This window comes from Pyxicephalus adspersus, chromosome 8 (assembly GCF_032062135.1).
Source record: "Pyxicephalus adspersus chromosome 8, UCB_Pads_2.0, whole genome shotgun sequence".
NCBI lineage: Eukaryota > Metazoa > Chordata > Amphibia > Anura > Pyxicephalidae > Pyxicephalus > Pyxicephalus adspersus.
The window spans coordinates 43,599,641-43,623,148 of NC_092865.1; the positions used below are offsets into that span (position 1 = coordinate 43,599,641).

General features: G+C 36.8%; 1 protein-coding gene across 1 annotated transcript in view; it reads right to left on the reverse strand.

The window, feature by feature from the left end:
- Positions 1-556: 556 nt before the first annotated feature.
- TCF20 (transcription factor 20) overlaps positions 557-23,508 on the reverse strand; it is a 45,828-nt gene continuing 22,876 nt past the window's right edge. Inside the window, 4 exon segments of the mRNA XM_072420234.1 lie at positions 557-1,221; positions 10,213-10,304; positions 15,242-15,291; positions 21,679-21,772. Coding sequence (XP_072276335.1) covers positions 10,257-10,304; positions 15,242-15,291; positions 21,679-21,772 — 192 coding nt within the window. The 3' untranslated portion in view covers positions 557-1,221; positions 10,213-10,256.

The following is a 23,508-nucleotide window of genomic DNA, read 5'->3' on the forward strand; positions in this document are numbered from 1 at the left end:
AGAACAGTATTTCAATTTGTTATTTTTGCATTTGGTAGTAATAGTAGTAGATTAAAGAAGCATTTGCTATTTATGTTGGGTGGTTTTTAACAAACCTCTATAAGTACAGGATGGCTGAGAGCTTCACCATAAATAGAATAATTTGAGGCAGAATTTGTCTGGTTCACACTTTGTCAATTTGTACCTTTCAATGCATGCTACAACCATCCAAATGTATTATCCAATCATAAATATGATCCATCCACCTTTGTTTTGGTTAGAAATTCCAATTAAGCAGTTTGGTTGGCAATCTTCTTGAAGTCACCAACATATACATTTTTTAATGTGTTTTTAGTTTTTTTTGCACATCATGAACAATGCATTACCTTATCTTTTTATGTAACATTTTATCAAAATGGGTTTGTGTGAATGCCCTTACTTCTTTCACTTCCTAATTGTGAACTTTCTACATAATTTATTGTACCCTGTCAAACCCAAGCAGCTTAGACTTTTGTATGTGTGTAGGTGTAAACCAATAAGAAAAAAAAAAAACACAAAAAAAACTAAAACAACAAAGTTTGTATTTTTCATTTTATAGATGTCCAAGAAGGTTAAATTTATTTTCAATGTAGAAAAAAATATGAATATACAGCAGTAAAGCAAAAAGACTACAATACTTTAACGTCACTGCATTTAGTTGATTTGCATATTAAGAATCTGGCCAGATTTTTTTCAATACAAGATTTACATAAAAAAAAAGCTTTTACCGCAGCAACTAGCATCAATTCAGAGGTTTATCACACAGACTGAGTATTACTCATAAGCTTTCTTTTGGTTCCACCCTTCTTGGAAGCTAAAAACTAAAATATTTAGTAACAGAGCTTCAGCATAAAGAAAGCAAATTTGTAGCATACTGACCAATGAACAAAATATTTTCTAAAACCGTTTTCAAAAGTTTTGTACATAACATTAGGATTTTAAAATGTAGTTTAACCTCAGCCATAAAAAGTTTACTGCACCTTTCCTCTCAAAGTCTTTCAAGGTAAAAAATATATGTTTTATTGTAATATTTCACCCATACTTCACAGTCCTGCTCCCATACAAAGTTTACAGGCTGCAAGATCAGATTCTTCAATGCTATTTATCCAATGTGGCATTAAAAGTCCCAAAAGAAGGCAAGGTCCACCTAGGAATCAGATTAAGTGGAATAAGGTGTGATGATCCCCTTCCTTAGTAGTTTACCTAAAAAAATAATATATATAAAAATTAGAACAACTGTGTTTAGCACAATACATTACTTATGCATGTATTAACTGTATGATATATTAAACAATACAATTTGATTTTTTTTAAAAAGACCAGACATAGATTGTATTACAGAGAAAGCAAACCTTTTTGTTAAAGAAAAAAATGGGATGTTGGCTAATGAATGAAGAAGCATAAGACTTGGTTTATGACTGGTTGTTTTTGGTGACACCATAGCTTGTCCATCTGATGGTACTTTTAACCCAATATTTTAGGTTCTAAATTCTAACAAATACTTTTGATAATTCTTTACTACAGTTGATAAATGCACATTGTAGCATTTGGGAACAAAAATATGAAAAAAAATATTGAAAGGTTAGTGCACAAACATTTGTAGCAGTGTTTTAAGGGTACAATGGTTCCATACTCCTATGATCCCTAACGTCAAGCAAATGTTTGCATCTTTAGAAGCCTTGAGTCCAATTTCAGAAGCCACCGTCATTCAGTAAAATCCAATCCCAGAAAGGTATACAGGCCAATTACTGCACAGAGAACTGAACCCTGTTAGTGCTCAACTACATACAGGCCTAAGGCCACCACAGTGCTTTAATCTAGAGAATCAACTAGAGACATAAATAGTATGATTACACATCACCATTTTACAATACCGATGTACAAACAGCTGATCCAAGTGCTAACCAAGGCAAAATAGATTTTTCTAAGTTTTGTTTTCCTAATTTTTTTTCCAAATTAGTCACTCATTATAATCATAGCTTTAGATTTGTCTAAACATTAGCTTGGTTATCTTTCAAAGCCATTTTCAAATTTTTCCTGGAAACAGACAAGCAAATATTTACACAGAAATTGTACAACAAAATGCTTGGGTGCAATATGAGCATCAGGGTGCGTTTTCTGCATAGCCATCATTCTAACTTCCTTGGGGCAGTCAGTGATGAGCAAGGTGAACAATTCCACCAAGATTTGAAGGTCATGGAAGGACGGTATCAGAGTAGATGGGATGTACATATGATGGCTGACTACTGTTGGAGCATCCGGCAGGATTGTCCTAACACTGAACACTCCAGGAAAAGCTAAAAGCGTAAATTTTTACCTTAACCGCCTACCAAAATAATTTGTATGAACAAAAAAAATGTAAATAAACAGTACATTCAAGTTAATATTTCATTATTTTTTCATTGTATGTAAAATTTGTATGTTTTTTGAAAAAAAATGGAGGGTACCCTGTATCATAAAAACTGGATGTCATAGCAAAAGATTTAACTCAACAAAAAATGAGTTCCCCAGTGTAATCTAGGGATGTTGTAGATTTTTGTAAAATGTTATGACAATGTTGCTTTTGACTCTAACTTGGGCTCCCCATTTAGTTAAACAAAGCACACTACTGCAAGTAGTTACATAAATGTAAGAGAAAAATCAATTTTCTCAGGTACAGTGAATTTTAATTCTTCAACATCAAACCAGTGGCATATGCCCATATGGTAACTCAGGAGTAGTTATTCGTCCACTTATAATTTTATAAACATACTCATAAATAAGCTTGCTAAGCAGTCGATTTGTTTTCCCCACACAAAACAAAGCTAGATGGAAAACTCAAACCAACCAACAAACCGAATAAATCTAAATTTGACCATATTTATACCATATACCCCCTATTTAATGTACAGCGCTGCGTAATATGTTGGCGATATATAAATCCTGTTTATTAAATAATAATAATATTAATGCCATCTAGTATCTGCATGTTGTCCGAGTCCCTGTGAATCCTTTTACACTGGTTACATTTACCACATGCAAATGTACCTTTTTGTGAGGTTGATTCTGTTTTCTAGTAATATAAAGTGACTCCTGACTAGCTTGTCCTTAAATGATGGTAATTTCTGGTCCATAATTTTTGGAGAGCAGTCCACAAATTTTCTAATGATAGGATATGCCAGCAAAAGAGGCCAGTATTGCCTATACATCCTAAGGATTTCTTCATGCTGTTGTGAGAATTGCACTACTGATTTGACATTTGACCCTGACTCCTTACTTTTCCTGGACCAAAAAGAGTTCCTTGTTCCGCTAATGAGCCTTTTCAAGTATTGTACGACTATAGCCATGGTCAATTAACCTAGGTTGCAGTTCCTTCGATTTGAGATGGCAGCAAAGTGGCTCCATAAGGATACCGTCAGTTGGCGGGGGTATTTGATGCAGGGCGGCTGCAGCTTGGAAGAGCTATGCAGCCACTTAGTGGTGTTTATCTGAGGTGCTTTCTGGCAGTTCTGGAGGAGTAGAAGATCCATACAAGACTATTATATGGGGCAAGTGGCTTATTGGGGTTTGTTTATTCTTTTGGAGTAGATTTATTGGTAGTCATTTAGAATCTTTGTAATAATTGTAATTTTGGTCAAGGGAAATATATATATGTTTTGGTGTTACTAATGATAATCGTTGATTGCAGTGAGGATGCACCTTGTGGAGGCATTATCTATTATATGATGCATTCCATTACACATGTTCAAGGCTTCAAGAGAGAACTTTATACTTATTTTAATGGTTGGAATTTCCAATAGGATCACTATTTATTATTCAGTAAATTATTTTTGGTTTTGAGTTTCATACATTCAATCTGATCATGGTTAATTATTATGATAATAATCACAAGTATTAAGTTAGGTGTTAATAAACTTACACTAAGATATTCACAATATTTTCTTTTTTACTTAAGGTTGATCATGTTTTGTGTATGTTAGGAAATATACACTAAGGTATTTACTGTGTTGTCACAATGGCTTAATAGGGAGTGAGGGTGAGACATATTTACTAGTAGCAATGAGTAAGAATTATCAATGCAAAGTATACCCAATTGAAGGTTTATATTGGTCTGTTTTCCCTCAATATAGATAGGATTTGAACTATAGTAATGCAATTTTGATAAAGGGAAACTACATATTTATTTTAAATGAAAACTTTTTCCAGAGGCAGTGCTAGCCCAGGTGATCCTATTTGCATTACCTGTGCATCCCCCAGCACCATGTTTTGAGGGGATCTTTCGTTCAGTGGCTGATTTGTATATATTTGTGTGTGGTGTGTGTTAACTAGGGGAAGAATCTATTTAAATGTTTTTAAGCATCCAAATCAAATATTTATTGATGTATTTTTACCTCAAATGATGCCTATTTTTTATGTGTTGATCAGTAGCCAAACTTCGGCGTCAGCTGACAACCAAAGGCATGATCACAAAGGTAATGAATAAAGTCTTGAGGGAAAGCAAAAGTTATCAAAATAACAAGAGAAAGACCAAGGCCAGACAACTGCCTACCTTAGTGTTCCCCCCAAAAAATGTTGCTGTAGCTTTGTGGCCAAATAAATGGGTGAGGTAAGACAAGACAAACCCAGTGCTTCCAGTTGTTTATGCCATAGGTATGTCAGTTTTATACCTTCCAACTTTCTAATGCCTGCCCCCTTAGTATGTTCAGTTTTTCCATCTTTTTGTATTATGCCCAAACTGTCTAGTGCCCCTGAATTTTGATCCATCTTCCTACTGTTCCATTGTTTGTTGTAGTAGTGTAATTAATGTAACAAGTTGGCCTAATTCACATTAGCAATAAAAAAAAAATAAAAAAATTGGCATTTACTGCTACCGAGTGACTACTGGCAACTGCATGGTATCCAAGCTTAAAAACTGGGTTCCTGGAGCGAGGAAGCAGTAAGCAAAACCTTACTGCCGCCGCTCACCATTCCATCCAGCGACGCCCATTCCTTTCTTTAGGGTTCTTCCTCAAGCCACTCAAACTTGCACTGCACAGGCATGAGTTCGAGTGACATGACTGCCTGAAAATGTAAACAAAAAATTTGCATGCGTGAGTTTTTTTTTTGTTATAACCCCCGATGATGCATGCCTGAGTTTGGGAATGCACTGAAGAAGTAGCCCACAGCCTCCTGGGATAAATGACACAATTATCCCAGGTATATGGCATGATAGTAATGATGGAAAGAGAGGGGTCCTCTCCAAAAAAAAAATTGGCATAAAAGGGAAAGTCACACTTTTATATATTGGTTTATACATGTGAACAAGTGCTAGCAGATGATGGAGATACAGGCACTGCCCTTTGGGCTTTTACAATATATCAAAACAGCATAGGGTGATTGTGTGTATGTGCGCAAAAGGCTGCTTGTTATCTTCTACAGTATCCAAAATTTAATCCCCCCCCCAGCTTTAAAGAATTTCACTTACCTTTCACAAATCATAAGTGAGATGCTTTGCTACCCTGTCTGCTTCTCGTATTTGAACCCCATTTTCTCTGGGATTGGGAGGTGTAGGAAACTGAAAAGGCAGGTGCAAGTGGGGTACACGTGTGGCCAACATCCCTCCTAAAATTTCATTAACATGGCATAACACTTGATAGTACCCTTCCAATACTTGAACCCCATGTTTGTTTTGATGGGCATTGTTTTTTTAAACACGGTTCTAATGATGAAAGTTTAGGGGAAATAAAAAAAAAAAAAAAACAACAAATAGAACTATTCAAGTTGATAAATAGAACAGTTGCTAGGAGGGTCATTAATTAGGATAGAGAATTTTCTAAAATTAAATCTTATATTTAAGGGCAAAGTAGTATCTATCTTTAAAAATTAAGTTAATACAGCCCAGTAAATTTACCTTCAATAGTTGGAAAGATACCAATTAAAGAATGATACCAACCTGGTGACTCACCTGCTCAATGTGCCCATACCAACCCTTACCAAGCAGAAGAAAGCCCTTATTGCACGTTCTCACTGTGGCTAGATGCCACATAACCTACTCTCCTGCCATCCTTCTCATGACTGGAGAATATTAGGCTGATGGAACAGTTGTCTGCTTGGCTGTTCAACAGTTTGGATAAGTTTGAGGGGATTTGGGCCCCTTTGAACCAACTACTAATATCTGGCATGGTTGGATGGGGGTGCCAACTTCCTCTTAAGGATGGAGACATGGTTGAAAATAATCTCAGAGAAGATATGAGGTTGTGGAAAAAAGAAAAGGTGTTTTTTTGGCTTTTTCATAAAAAAAATTTAGAAATTAACAACATGTGGTAGTAGTAGTACATTTAAACAATCAAGGTTACCTGCTGTGTTCAGTGTGATCCCGCCTGGAGTGAGAGAGGATCAAAGCGTTTGACTGTAAGGATGCTTGATCCTAGCTCACTCCAGGCGGGATCACACTGCACACAGGCTCCGGCTGTAATCCAACTCTACAAACCGACTTCTACCCCCTAAGGAAAGAGGACCTCATCTACAAAGAATCCCTTTACTTTTAAGAATCTTACACTTGAGGATTCAACTACTTGTCATGGAGAAAACAAAATTTGTGTATCCCTACCCGAGAGAAACGTCGAGACATACTTCAGATATCGATACAATTACTATAGAGACTACTTCAACTTACCTCTGAGTAATTATTTTGATGATATCTACAACCTATCCATACATATATTCTATCATCTTTCTCTACTCATACCGCAGCAACCTCCAACATCAATAACCAATTGCCATACGTCTATCCCCTGAAGAAGCCCCTAGGCTATCTATTGATGTGACAATTTTACACCCTTTTGCTTTCCACCAGAGATTACCCGTTAGCAGCTGCATCAGTTTTCAGCTGTCACTAAAATATGAAAAAATAAAGTGGCTTCAGAAATATTCAGACCCCCAAACATTTTTTAATGTTATGTTGCAGCCGAATACTAGAATTGCTTAAATACCTTTTTTTTCTCATTAATATACACTCAGTATTCCATATCAACTATTTCGTAAAGGTATTAAAAAGAAAAAACTAAAATATCACATATAGTATTCAAACCCTTTACTTGAAGTTGAAGCACCTTTGGCAGCAATTACAGCCTCAAGGCTTTTTTTTGGTATGATGCAACAAGCTTTGGACTCATGGGCTGGGGGATTTTCTTCCATTCTTCTTTGCAAATTCTCTCAAGCTCAATTTAATTGGATGGGGATTTTTGGTGAAGAGCTATTTTCAGGTCTCTCCAGAGCTGTTCAATAGGGTTCAAGTCAGGGCTGATCCACTCTAGGACATTCACAGAGTTGTTCCTAAGCCACTCCTGTGTTGTATTCAATGTATGCATTAGGTCATTTTCATCATGTTGGAAGGTAAAGTTTAAGCTCAGTCTGTGGTCCCAAGCACTATGGAACAGATTTTCATTAAGGATATCTCTGTACTTTGCTCCATTCAGCTTTCCCCTTAACTTTGACCCTGCTGCTGAAATGGATGGTATTGGGCAGGTGGATAAGGGGTGCCCGGTGAGGTGAGGTTTCCTCCAGACATACATTTAGAATTAAGGCCAGACAGTTCAATCTTGCTCTTTTGCAAACTAAAAGTGACCTTTTCTGCCTTTTGCACTAAGGTGAGGCTTCTGTCTTGGTCACGATTGTTTATTTTGGCCCAGAAATCATAGTTACATAGCTAGGTTGAAAAAAAGACATAAATCCTTGAAGTTCAACCACTAGGGAAATAAACATATACCAGATAAAACCCTAAAAGACATAGTTGATCCAGAGGAAGGCAAGAAAACTTCATAAATCATGGTTCAATTTGCTTCAAGAGGAGAAAAAATTCCTTCCTGATCCTGTAAAACAAACATATTATCCCTGGACCAACAGTCTCTGTTGTATTTACTTTAAACCTTTAGGTTATTTTCTCTGCTTAGGGAAAAGCAATCCATACAACTTCCATAGAGCTGAAACTACTTCCTAAGGCAGCATTTTCACATACCCTACTGTGAAGAATACCTTCCTCATGTGGAGTTCTCTATATGGACCATTTAAATATTTATTTAAATGCTATATATATGCCTCTTCTCAAGGGAGAATATATTCAGTTCAGCTAATCTCTGCTGAAGATGTGTTGAAGTGTGTGTGTTGAAGTGTGTGTGTGTGTGTGTGTCACACACACGTGATGTTTAGACACATACACAGGCACCTGTTTGGTTTATGCATGGGGCAGTATTTGGCATGCTTGTCACTTAAACCTGTTTGTAGCATAAATACCAAAGATAGCCACTCTTTTCTTTTAAAGAGTTGGAAGAAATAGCATATGAATGTGACCTAAAGATATCCCATTCAAGAACCTGTAGATCAGCTATTCCTATGTTTAGAGGCTTCAAGAATAGGTTTTGCCCAAAAGATTGACCTTTTGACATGGTTACAAGACTGTCATCTAGAGTTTGAAGGCAGGGTTGCTTAACTTTGAGTGGAAATGTTTGATTTGAACCAACTGGGAGTGGCCTCAAACTTTCTTGAGAAACAGTTTTATCTGAGATGGAAAGTGAAACTCAAGAGGACAAGAACTCTACAACCAGGAGAAGCTTGAAAGGACCCTGCCTAGTTGACAAGCAAATACTTTGATTCTTCATCAAAGACTTGTCCTTTTGTATACATTGCCAGTGTTCACTCGCTAGGAAGAGTTAGATAGCATGTGCATGTATGGAAAGTTTTGATTTCTGTATGATTGTTGTGTCTTCCTGCTACTCTGAATAATTTGTTTACGCACCATTTATTGTTGAGTAAAAGCATAAAACTACAAAACAAGCTGTGTTCCTTGGACTTTACTAAGAAGAAATAGGCTAACAGTTATCTATACAAGTATATTGCAAACGATTTTGCTACCAAGCAAAACACCAGATGAGGTCTGAACCAGCTCTTGGAAGAGTCCTCCATTTGAGAATTATGTAGACTGCTGTGCTCTTGAGAACCTTCAGTGAAGATCTGTAGCCTTCACTAGATCTGTGCTTTGCAACAATCCTGTCTCTGAGCTCTGCAGGTAGTTCACTGTACCTCATGGTTTGGTTCTTGCTCTGATATGCATGGTCAGCTATGTGGCCTTTTATAGAGAGGTCTGTGCCTTTCCAAATCATGTCCAATTTATTCAATTTACCACAGGTCCACTTCATTCAAGGTGCAGAAACATTTCAACAGCAATGGGGTTAAATGGGTACCATCTGAGCTAAATTTTGCAAATGTTGTTGCAAAAGGTATGTACATGCATAGAAAAAAAGGAAGAAATAATGTGAATTTTAGGCATCCTACTTTGAATACAATAATTGATTTGCGAAAAAAAATAAAATTAAATGTTTGTTTACACATACATAATTAAAAACTTTAAAACAGTTTGGTGAGTCAATCTCGACAGATATTCAACGCATTTCACATTTTCTTCTACATTTAGTAAATTGTTCAACATTCTGTTTTCAATATGTCATTATGGGGTACTGAGCGTAGATTTTTTGAGAAAAGGAAAGAATTTAACGATTGTACCCTCATGCTTTAATGTACCGAAAAAAGTGAAGGGGGTCTAAATACAAGCCAGTGTAGCTCCCCTATCTCGCACCCTTTTTGTTTACAGGAAATCTGCCATTTTATTGTTCATTTATAACCTGTCTTGACAAAACTATTGTCATCTGAAACATTTGCAAGCAATCATAAAAGGTCCTTTGCCTGACCTTTTAGCCTTATCAGTGCTGGTGCCCAAATTCAGTACTGCAAGCTATCTGAAATGTATATACACATACATACATAATACACTATGGTTTCTGCTTTGATTTTATGTTGTCAGGAAATCTTTGTGCTTTGTAATGCCCAGTCATGCCAATAGGGTATCACTTGTCACCTTTTATTTAACAAACCCAAACCAATATCCCAATATTTTGTTACAGTGATGGGTGACTAGTGTAAAGTGCATTTATGTTTCAAGCTATCCCTTTTACAACTACTAAAAAGAGATAAGGTTCATACCAAGAATATCCATTTGTTAATTCAAATGGCCTTTAAAACATGGTTGGTTTATTGTTCAAAACAATTTATTGGGAAAAAAGCATATTATGTGTTTCCAATGTCATTGCACATGGGAGGAACCTTTAACTTTTCTGGAAAACCTTTCATAAAGTAACAGATTAGCTGCTAGGAATTGGTAAAATGCATTGTTATCATACTTACATGTGCTTGCATTTTTCTTTCAAATTCAAACTACACATTTCACTTCAACTCTGCTCGGGCTGTTCTAATGACACACCTTTTAATGTCTTAATCTGAAACCAAGAAAAAGAGTAAAGAAAACTTAAATCACAGTGTAAGCTTTAGAAAAAAATATAATGCAATACATTATTCATTTATACAATCTGTGTCTATTGATTTACACCACATTCTTAACTTCATCTCAAATCTCATGTCCAATAGGATTAGTACATTGCAAATATTATCAACACCATACATATTTATCAACACACTAGCAAATAGGTGTGTCTTGCCACATGCTAAGGTTTGCCATGTACTGTTCCTGATCCTGTGTGAAAGAGAATAAAAACAACATTGTGATATGTATAGCATTTCAAAATAGCTATTAAGAGCAAAGGCACCCAGGAGCTTTTGCTACAATACAGAACCATATTTTCCTAAGAGCTATGTCACTGCTTTGTTATATAGAACCATCCTAATAAAACATCCACAGAATAGATTTTTTTTAACTGTGGAAGCATACCTAAGGGATGTGGCTACTAGAGGTGAGTGGATCATTAAAAAATGAATGAGATCGGATCTGGCTGAATCTGAGTGAATTAGAAAAAAAATGAAATTCCAGTTTAAGATTTCCAATCATTGGATGATTCCACTAATGCTCCAAGATTAAATTCTGATCTGAGTTTGTAATAAACTTAAATCGGAACAATCAGACCACCACCAGTGGCCACACATGACCCAAGTAATGTTAAAATATTTTTGGGGACATCAGCGTTAAAGAACTAATTACTGCTTCTTAATCCATTAGCTATGGTTTTTGTCAAATAATCCTTTCTTACCCTTTTCTAGTTTTGTTCACTTTTTTGCGAGGTTATCTTTTATATACAGGTAGTCCTCAAGTTAAGGACATCCAACATACGGACGACTCCTAGATATGAATGGGGCTTTCCTGCTCGCTCTGTGCAAGATGGAGGCTTGGAGGGGGGTGGTTTGCATGACTTGCAGAAGAAATCTTTTGCTAAACACTACAGTGAGACTGAGCTCTTCTGGCAGCCTCTTGTAACTCTTTAATGACCAAGACAAACTCTGCAGTAGTTTTTTGCATATCAAAGCACAGCTTGCCTTGGAAGGTAATAGAATGTCTAGGCTCCATAAAGTTGTTTGTTTGTGATTAGCTGATGGTGAGGATTTTATAACCAACACCACGCTGCCTAATATGTTGAGACAAATATCTGTCCTAATTGAATTAAATAATATACATGTTCCGACTTACATACAAATTCAACTTAAGAACAAAACTACAGTCCCCATTTTATATGTAACCCAGGGACTACCTGTATTTATATTTTCCCTGTTTTTCACACACACCCCAAATCAGCATGCTTTCATTTTGTAGTAAAGCGGTAGCAAAAGCAATAGCCATAATCACAGAAGTGTGGGACATAAATCCCTCTAGTGTCTATTCAAGGAGTACAATATCCCTCTTCTTTTTCTCATCCTCAGAAAGGATGCAGAAATTCCTAAACTCTAGGGATCTCAAAAGCAGTTCAACTAAGTAGTGGGTGTAAAAAAAAAAAAAACAAACAAAAAGAAAAGCAGACTAGCAGGTTCAGCAAAAACATGCAGCTCACAGAGCTTCTTCTAAAATTTATACCCCAAACTGGCATCAGATAGACAGCTATGCCTGGTAAACTAGGAGAATGTGTGGAAGGTCTTACAAATCTGGGGAGTGCTGATGTAAAATTGCCTAGGCAGCACTTACAGCTCTATCGCAGAATGGGATAATTGATCTGACAAACCTCCCTAGAAATAGTGGAAGATAGATGCTGTTCCAGGTGAAATTTTTTTGTTTCACTTTTTTTTTTCCTCCTCCTGTAGATTTCAATATTTGGGGGATCGAACACTCAAAATATGCATGTGTCTTATCAGATGTCAGGATATGCTGTTCGAAAATATGTTTTACCTTTATGAACTCGCCTCCAGATTCTCATGTCAAAAATCTCCTCAGCTAGAAAGAAAAATTCTGATACTAAAGATTGTACAATTTTTTTTTATTTTTGATAAAAGGACAAATAGGGAGGCAGTTGTCCAGGCAGAATATCACTACCACTCCCTGAAAATGCAGGACAGACTATGGCTACCAACTTAGTAAACATAAAAGCTGCAAAAGTAAGGCCAAATGGGATTTTACTAGTAGTACAAGGTTCACACAGCACACTCTTAACGCCAGGAAATCCCACTGATGAAAAGAAATAGCAATAACTGAAGTAAATTTTACTTTGAGTTTACAGTCGTAAAGACATACATTAAGGTATTGGAGGTCCAAGATGGATCTTAAACCCCCCTCAGTCTTGGTAAGCATAAACATTTCAAACAGAATTCAGTCCCTAAAGCAGAATGTTTTTGTGAAGTAATGACAACTTAATCCAAGAGTTCAAAGAAAGCATTGCTTTCGAGATTGCTTGTGGGATCAGAGAGCCCATATAGATGAAATGAACCCCTGGATAATCAAAGGGAAAATGTTTTAGGAGAGGGCTGAGTAGGTAGCTAAGCCTAACCAAATAGAGGATGGGTGAAGACACAAATTAAAGGTTTAGAGCCATGGGGGGGTCCCCACCAAAAGGTGAGATGTATGTAGAGATGGACCAGGGGTCTGGGTGCTGGGACCACTGACAACAGAAGGTTGTCTAATTCCTTAGAGTCAAGCATATTTTGGCTGCAGAGGCAGCGTATATTATTTACACATGTTAACGGATGGAAGCAAATCAGATACTTAATTTCACTCTTCAGAGTTCCCCAAACCCAGGCCCACTAGTGCACGACCCACTAGGACACCGCTGGGGGGTGCACCAGCCAAAGCTGCGGACCATGTCTTCTGTACGGATCGCAGGCTTAGGGCGGTGGGAGAGTGGATGGATTCTGGCATTATGACATCACTCAGGGGAAATTTTCTTCTCCTTTGAGTGACACAGGACTCGGACCACTCATAGAGTCCATAGATTCAATAGTCCGCAAGCTGCAAAAGACTAGGCAATCGTGAATGAATGGGAGCGCAAAGCCTCCCGGGATACATAACGCATCCTGGGAGGCTCTTGGCTGCTCCTTCTACACATGCCCAAGCATCTACGTCACCTGGTCTCGCACCCGCGCAGTGCAAGATCAGGTGACGTAGGAAAAATAACACGGAGGATGAGAGGAGAAAATAGCGGTGCCTGGCTGAAGACAGATACCGAGACGTGGTGGGACCCGAGGGAAGAAACTTCCTGATGGATAGACTGATGTGCGGGATTAAAGGCAAGTGAGATTTTTTTTTTTGTTTTGAGTTTACTTGCGCTTTAAGTAGTTTAAAGCTCACAATGATTCACCGGCTATTTTTTTTCTCTACTTCTTGCAAGGAATCGCCAAGTGCCTTGTTATCCCCAGCTTGGTGTTTAGAGAGTGAACAGGGCAAGACACAGCAACTTTCAGTGTTCTGAGTTGTTTATGCCATATGTATCTAGTAACCTCTATTATTGTATCAGTGTTCTACCCACCCCTTTTCTTTGTTCCAACTTTGTAATGCCTGCCCCTTTAGTAAGTCCAATTTTTACTTTTTTAATATGTCCCAACTGTCAAGTGATGTCTATTTTGTACCGTGCTGTATATTTTTACAACTTCCTAGTGTTCAACCCTAAGCTGTTCAGAAGGACAGCAGAAAAGAGGTGGGCAGGGAAGCCACGACTGCCAGGCACAGCGCCAAGCAGAAAGGGGTTGGGGAAAACTATGCAGAGATATGGTTTATAGCCATTATTTTTGTGATACAGTATGTAAGAGTAGACAGATAAATTCCAAATTTTTGAATGCTTCTGCCATGGTCTGGAAACATTTTAATGCAGTACCAATTAATACTGGCAGAGTTTTTAGGAGTGCTTCTCCTTGCTACGAAAATGGTTTGCCCAGGACAGTATTTTATTATACCCCATAGGGAGTATGCTAAGAGCTTCAACTCATCACTTCAGGTGTCTATGACTTTCCCAATAATCACATTTGTACATTGCTGTGCAGTAAGTGCAGCGCAGTGACGTGCCTAATAGCATCAGAGCGTATATCTAGGAATGTATTTTACTTAAAGCAGACCTAAACTCGCATTTTCAACTTGGGCTTATGGATGATCTAATCCTAAATTATACTGATCTGTCTGGGTTTTGCTTTTGTTTTAAGTTTCTAAACCCCCTAAACTGTTAAATAAAAAAAAAAAAAACTGCTCTGACCCCTCCCCCTGGGCTCTCCATCGCCGTGGCAATAAACAGGAGCCTGCAAAGGCTCATGGGAGACTGATGTCATCAGTCAAAGAGGCGGAAAAAAAGCACTAAACTTGCTAATAATAAAAGCAGTGGGCGTGGTTTACAACAAAGATTAGGGTGACAACATGGATTAGGGCAACAACAGGTTCTACAGATGATGAGGATGATGCTGCTGTGCAGGTGTCTAAAATGGCAGTTGGGTGGGGTCCCTGATCTGTGTTTTGTGGTGGTAGACCTGATCAGTCTGTGACATCAGCACCAACCAATCACAGAAGACAACACATTGATTTGAAAGAGAGCCCGGGTGGGGCTTGAGCAGTGAGGGAAAACGGAGGGCAGAGAAGAAGGTCAGGTGAGGATGGCAAGATAAGTTACCACACACAAGATAACCGCTTCTATACATGTAATAAAATGTGTTATTTTCATCGATACAAGCTGACACAGCCAGCGGGTTTAAGCAATGCAGAGAAAAAAAAACCTGTTAAAGTTACTGATGAATGCAAGTCACAGAAAGCATTGTTGAAGGAAAATATTTTAAAAACTGCTGGCTGGTGCGCATATATATATCTATATATATCTATCTAGCTATCTATATATCAATAGTCTCCACCGATTTTTTACCATATTTAACTGATATGATAATTAGGATTTTGTAAAGTATACACAATTATCCAAATATACAAACATGTGTACAAATTAATTAATAAATGCAAAATGTTTAGACTTACCTTGTGCTTGGGGCAGCGTACAGAGAAATTCTCTTCACTTAGTAAACATTCTGCACAAAAGAAAAAAAAAATATATTAAATGGGAGAAGATTGATAATCTATCAAAATCTATATTTTTTAGACATCTAGATTATATTCAGATTAATAAAGCATACCAATGTTTTAAACAAAATAAAATACAAATAGAGCTCAATTCTCACAAATAATGCTTAATTATGAAAATGAGAAAAAGTTGTTTTCCCCCTTTCTCTCCACGCACTATGCACATCCAGAGGCTTTTATGTATGAACACGAGCAGTGTCCATGCACTCCAGCATTGGCTGAATGCCAGTTTTAAAGCACTGATTACAGTGGCACTTTCTTTCTAACTTTAGCTTCCCTTAGTACTTTATAATTACCTTGCCCCCCGTACAGTGTAACTCCCTCTTAGCACCTAAATCTTTAATATACTATCCCACACAAACTACTCACATAATAAACAAGTGCATGGTGCATAACAACAGTGACATTGTACAAATATAAACAGACATCAAGTTCTTCTCATCATATCATCAAGTTCATATCATCAAGTTCTTTAAAAACTTATTTAATATGGCTCCATAGCAACAGATGTTGTGTTTAGGGGGCAAAGTAGTCCTCTTTATTAAGGCAAACTTCTGCTTAAATACATACTTCCTACTTGGGTTCACAATATTAAGAGTGGCACTATATGACATATATGGAATTCTAGTAAAAGATATCCATAGAAAGCAGTAATATACCATTATAACTAACATTAACAGTACTGAAGAAGATTCAGAATCAGGTAATCTTTCTAAACCTTTTACCACGGCTACATCACATAGCACCCCAGCCTCTACACGTCACGGCTTTAAAAAATTGAAATGCAGATTTACACACAAAGACAACAACACCACCAAACATCATCCACCTAGTAATTCAACCCTTTCCACAGTTTAATCAAATGCCAATGAAACAGATAATTCTAGTTTAAGCTTTAACTCAATTATGAATAGAGATTCCACAAAATATTGTACATGCAAATCCCAGCCTAGAACCACTGCGTTATAAACCAAAACACAAGCCACGATAATCTATCAAAATCTATATTTTTTAGACATCTAGATTATATTCAGATTAATAAAGCATACCAATGTTTTAAACAAAATAAAATACAAATAGAGCTCAATTCTCACAAATAATGCTTAATTATGAAAATGAGAAAAAGTTGTTTTCCCCCTTTCTCTCCACGCACTATGCACATCCAGAGGCTTTTATGTATGAACACGAGCAGTGTCCATGCACTCCAGCATTGGCTGAATGCCAGTTTTAAAGCACTGATTACAGTGGCACTTTCTTTCTAACTTTAGCTTCCCTTAGTACTTTATAATTACCTTGCCCCCCGTACAGTGTAACTCCCTCTTAGCACCTAAATCTTTAATATACTATCCCACACAAACTACTCACATAATAAACAAGTGCATGGTGCATAACAACAGTGACATTGTACAAATATAAACAGACATCAAGTTCTTCTCATCATATCATCAAGTTCATATCATCAAGTTCTTTAAAAACTTATTTAATATGGCTCCATAGCAACAGATGTTGTGTTTAGGGGGCAAAGTAGTCCTCTTTATTAAGGCAAACTTCTGCTTAAATACATACTTCCTACTTGGGTTCACAATATTAAGAGTGGCACTATATGACATATATGGAATTCTAGTAAAAGATATCCATAGAAAGCAGTAATATACCATTATAACTAACATTAACAGTACTGAAGAAGATTCAGAATCAGGTAATCTTTCTAAACCTTTTACCACGGCTACATCACATAGCACCCCAGCCTCTACACGTCACGGCTTTAAAAAATTGAAATGCAGATTTACACACAAAGACAACAACACCACCAAACATCATCCACCTAGTAATTCAACCCTTTCCACAGTTTAATCAAATGCCAATGAAACAGATAATTCTAGTTTAAGCTTTAACTCAATTATGAATAGAGATTCCACAAAATATTGTACATGCAAATCCCAGCCTAGAACCACTGCGTTATAAACCAAAACACAAGCCACGGCCTCTTCCTCTTTTTTAGGCACTCCACCACAGGGTCATTCATCTAATACAAACAAAATGGGCACCATGAACCAATGTGTGTTCAATATTATTATTATTATTATTAAACAGGATTTATATAGCGCCAACATATTACGCAGCGCTGTACAATAAATAGGGATCAACCCAAACAAGCTGAGCTGGACATATCAATCAATCAATCTACCAGGCTACAATTTATGCCTATCTGAATTTGAGGTCCTTAAAATGGGCCGTAACTTTTGCTCTATAAAGAATTTAAATAAACTTACTTTTATCAAAGATTTACATCTCTTTGCTAGAAAAATATTTTTTAAAACCCTACATGACAAACAAACCAATCCTTTTCGACCTATTGTTAGTTAGACTTAATTCAGCTCCTGAATGAAAATGAAGACACATTAACAGATTGCTCCTTTGATATTGACTTCTAATCTGATCATTCTGCTAATTTTTTATTTAAATCCACATATTTCAGCATTTGTAAGGTCTGTTATGAAAGTTATTCAAAAGTTAGAGATTCTTCCGTTTTCATCATAATCTGCCAAAACCCTCACAACAGGCTATCACATTTCTACAACAAAACACCTCAATAGTTATTAAGCGGATAAAGAGGGCAATGTAGTTTCTGTGAATACCACTCATTTTCCTAATTTTCATTTAAATCCGCATTTCAACATTTGTGAGGTTATGAAAGTTATTTAAAAGTTAGAAATTCGTCCCCCATTTTACCATAACCTTCCAAAACACAACAGGCTATTACATCCCTATAATAAAACAAGCAGATAAAGGGGGTGTGTAGTTATTATAGATATCACCTAATATAAGAAGATAAGCCAAAAGATACTTAACAACTCACAATGGTACTGTTGGATTTTGAAAGACACCATACGAAAATTGGACCACCAGTATAATAAATTGGTATTTCATGCATTCCAGACAGGTGCTATAAGGTTACTTTTTTATATGAATTTTTGAACATTCCTTATCCTAACATTCCTACCTTCTAAGCCCTTCCTAAAGTATATAAATTTTGCAAGATCAACGTGGCCCACCAATCATTTCAGGCACAGACAGTCTTACTAGTAATGCTAGCCATTTAGTTGATCTGTTCTTTGGACCTCATGTCTACAGCCTGCCTTTTTTTTTTTTTAGAAGGATACCTCCAAATTATTTAAATAACAAAAAAAATCTATTCCTTGACATGCCTTCTTAGTAACCATTAATATTGACGCATTTTATTAAAGCATCCCTAATGGTTTGGGCTTTAAAACAAATCATTTTTCAGGAAAAAAAGAAACCCCCACATGGGAACTTAATGAATTTATTCTCAACCTACTCTGTTTCATCTTAACTAAAACTTTTTTTTTTTTTTTTTGCAAGTTTAAGTCACAAAATGTCCCCCTACTTTTGCTAAACTTTATTTAGGAGGCCGGGATAGAGAACAATTCCCTCAGGATGACTCATTTTCTTTGCCATAGCCTGCTTTGGAGAAGATTCATTGAGGTTGTCTTTCTCATATGGACAGGTACCAACGGATTGGGATTTGTGTTTCTACCCTAACTACAGGTCAGTTCTTATACCTTGCACTTCAACATGCAATTTGATCAATATAAGACCCCGTTTTTGCATATAGAAATATTCAAACAGACTGACAACACACTAGCATTTAACTTATGTCATAAATCAACTGCTGGTAACATTATTTCACTTGCTACAATTGCACTTCCTACTCTCCCTTAACCATAATATTTCATATTCACAATACCTACATTTTTTTCTTCATATGGAATGTTAGCAAGACTACATGTTTTAAACAAAGCAATTAAAAAAAATTAAAAAAAAATTTAAAAAAAACTCCTCCTCGATAGAAGCTACAGTAAGAGTCCATAAAAAGGCATATTATGAAGCTAATCATGTGCATATTAGGAACATTTGCCAAAAATACTGGCCCCTTTTGACCCGAAACCCTAAAAATCAAGTTAGTTAAAAAAAAACACAAATTGTGTAAAGAAATGCACCATCCCCTTAAGTTTAAAAATTGTAAGAAGTCACGTTTATGCGTCGGTAAAACAAAACATCAGTTTCGCCGGCGTATTTACAAACACATTTACCTTATTGAAAATGGTGAAATCACAAACCCCTTATGCAAACATATTGGATTAGAAGACAACTTTGACACTGACTCTAAGAGTTTAGCTTTGCATAAATTACCATCAGACCCCGAAGGTGGTAATTGGGTAAACTTATACTACAAAAAGAGACCAGTTGGATTTTCACTCCTAAAGACACCAATTACCCTGGCCTTAATGATGTACTTAGATTTCATTTTTTTTTTTTCACTTTCGTTTTCTGAGGATGCAGGGAATCAATTTGTAAATCTCTTTAGTCCCTTTGGACAGGAAAGCTGTTTTTGGGCTTTCCTTACAGCTTTTCCGAGTGTGATTGGTCTATATAAAACCCTTAGTAATATGCACCCAAGAAATTTAAATTAGCTAAACCTCTACAGTTGTCCCAATAATAGAAATAAGGGATATATTCTATGCCCCAAATACCAAAGTTTACATCTTCTCACAAACACAAAAAGGTGTGTCTCCTGGCAGCAGAATAAAAGGGTCTCAACTTCCAACCAACGTTGTGTCTTCTGAAGATATGTTGGACTAATTTCAAGCTACACAGTCGTAGATATAGACAGTATTGGGACGGGAGATGCACATCTTTGATGTGCAACTGACAAGTTTGCAGCAACAGAGTGATTCTATGATGTAAATAAGGACCAAAATCCCTGTAGAATATTTTCACCACCTTGTTAAATCTTTGCCACTTAGAACCATAGAAGTCCTGAAGGAAAACTGAGGTCCGACCTGGTAACAGCAAGTAATAAAGTGGCCAGTGGGTGTGGCAATTTAACTTTACAGAAAACTTACCTCTGCTCGTCTCTCCGGAAGAAGTAGACAATATGTCTATGTGTACAAAAAATTAGAACATGTTTATTTATATAAAAATTATTATGGGTCAAGTTGTGGTTAACAAACCTTACTAGGAAGTTATATTTATATAATTTGAGTCAAACCAACCAACCAGTCTATAATTTTCTATTTCTTCTCTTTCAGCGATCACTTGTGTATTTGTTACTGGTCTTCCGATTATCATAATAAAAGGGCACATTTCTTTTTAACTTCAACGTTCAAACTTGCCTTATGGTCATGAAAAAAAAACACTTTAAAACGATGCTAAATGTATAACTAACAAGATGACTGCATGAAAAGCAACTTCAAACAAGAGGGATTTTCAAATGTTTTGGAGAGACTTCCCACTTATTTCCTTGTATGTCAAATAATTAGCAAAATTAAAAAAAAAAATACAGGAAAACAAAAAATGAGTTTTCAAATTCCTACATAATTCAAAACTGAAAATGTGTCCTTGACCCTAGATGCAAGGGATTCTATGAAGATGAGGCTTAGTCAGAAATTTAACAGGGGCATCTGTATGAACTATGCTGGAGATGTTTTATTGTTATAGCATCCCATCCTAACACATGGCAGAACTGTTCCCCCATAAGATCTTGGGACAAATGGATGAATGTGAAGCACCAAAAAAATTGTATCAGCTATCCAAGATAATGAGCTCAATTTTCTTTGCCAAAAGGTATTGCTCATGAGCATAGAGACTTTCCGGTTCTAACCCTTTAGCTGAATTTTAATACATTACCTTCTGTACTTATTCTACATCTGCCCTCCACTTTACATACACCAAACCCATTCTTCATTCCACAGACTGCTACTTACTGACAAAATGTTTGTGGTCTAGAAGTTTGTTTATATCTGCCTGAAAAGCAGATGTACATGCGTATATAGCCCCAAAGCGATCTATGTGGTGGTGTTTAATGGCCACAAAGGAGTCTCATAAAAGGCTATGGGTATGTGATATACGTGCTTGAATACCTTGCCTCAGAAGGAAGTATATATTTGTGTGTGTGTATAGTTATAAATATCACATCCTGTATATAAATGTTATTAGGTTTAAAAAAAATGGTGATTCAGCAATGGACTAAAGGCTATAGAAATCCTGCCCCTATATTCTGGTGAAGAGGAGAGGAGGACGGTTTGGTGATCATTCTTCTTCATAGATTGAGTATAATGTGTAAACCTTGTAACCATAAAAATGTATTGTGTTAAACAGCAATATTACCAGTTGAAAATAGAGTAAATCCCAAAAGAAAAACTACATTCATTGTGAAGTTAAAATATATTACGTTTTTGTTTTTGGAATAATAAGCGTTAAAGTATCAAATCACCTTTTGTAATTTCACTGCAATATCTCTGACATTTTACCTGATTCCATGGCACATGGAAAATGGTAGCAACATGCACAACCTTTGTTGTAGCAGCCCAAAGTGGCTCCAGGATCCTGACAGTGTGCACAGTTCTAGGAAAAAAGAAAAACAAAATTAAAGCTAAGGGATTTAGGTCCAATCATTTGTAACTTATAATGGCTAAACTCTATTTTACCAATTGTAATAATATTCTTAATTCCTAAAGACTTTTAATACGCAAAGAAACATTTCCGGAACTGGGCAACCGGAGAAAATTTGTTGTTACCGTGTTTATTGAATTAAAAGAGATTGTTTTCCTGGGTAAGATTTGCAGGGATGACATTGTTATCCTAACAAGATCAAGATGACAATTACAGAGCCTGAAGCATTACTGGGGCTTTCAGGGGCTTTCAGGGGCGGACATACCAAGGTTAGCTGCATTTAGACCTAGCTCCCTTCGGATCAGAACTACTTGTGGTTTATGACTGCTTTATCCAACACGACTCTTTATAAATACCATACAGTGAAGACTGAAGGGAGCCCATAGCAGTTAGGGAACCTCCTCAGAAACCAGTGCTCTAGAAAAGCCATAAGACAACCAGCGGCCATCTTGGCCTGAGCACACTCTACTCATTGTGGCTTTCCTATTGCTTTTCCTAACCTTTGGCTGCAACAACGGAAGAAGTGGGGAGCAGGGACTGACATACTGGGCTTACTACAGCTGTGCTCTTGCAAAGAGTGGGCATCTGTGTGCTATCTGCTGAGTGAGCGTTGTTTTCAATGCAACTGAGATCATACGCCTCCATCCTTACCTATCATACACAGTGATTAAATGACAACATATTTTAGATACAGTCTTACTCTGATACCCAATGCATCACCCACTTCTGATGTATAAAGCACATAAACCGTGTCTGGCATATTGTCCTCTGGATTACAAACTCAGGCTACCAAATAACTGGAGAGACAGCGGCCCTGGCTCTGCTTTACTCACTGTTATATCCAGCAAGTTATAGTGAAATCTTATTTACATATTTGGTTATGTTATGTTTCTGAATAGGACTGGGGTGTGTTCCCTGTGCTGGCTTTAGTGGAAACCTATGGCTGTCTATTGATCAGAAGTGTAATTACAGCTCTTCAGAACTGCCTGGTTTTACCTTGCACCTCTGATTTTTCAGGGCATTGGTGCCATCTAGTGACAACAAATATATAAACAACTCCTGGGCTGTGTCGTGCTCAGACAGTGCCACCTAGCGACCACAAGTTTATCCACTGCTCGGTGAATCTGTCTTGTTCAGACCATAAGGATGCTTTTCCTAGACAACTGTACCATCCCGGAGTGCTTCACACACGGCTATTATCCAGAGGGAAAAATCAAACCACCCGGTAAATATTCAAACAATAAATAGGAGCCGCCACAGTTTCTACTGCCGACGAGCTGACTTTTTTGAAAGAACTACTTCCTAATACCTTTAGTTGTTTGACCCTTTATGAACCGTTGTACCACCACCTTATACACCAAATACCCTCTTAAACACGGTAATAACTCAACACTATCATCTTTTTGACTGCAGCCAGCATAAAAAACATACAGCCATTTGGCTACATTATTTCTTACCTTGCTTACGTGGTCAGTATGATCCTTCATTGGTTGACTAAACACATTGAACTCTTATTTCTAACTCCCCACTTCTCTCAATACCCTTTCCTTGCTTATAGGCCGAGAGAACAATAATCTTACGTTAAAACAAGATTTCAGGGAAAATAAAAAATATTTTTTGTATTCACTTATCAAACAGAACCATTGATTATTTACCAGACCAAAAAACAACAAGGAGGTAAAAAAAAA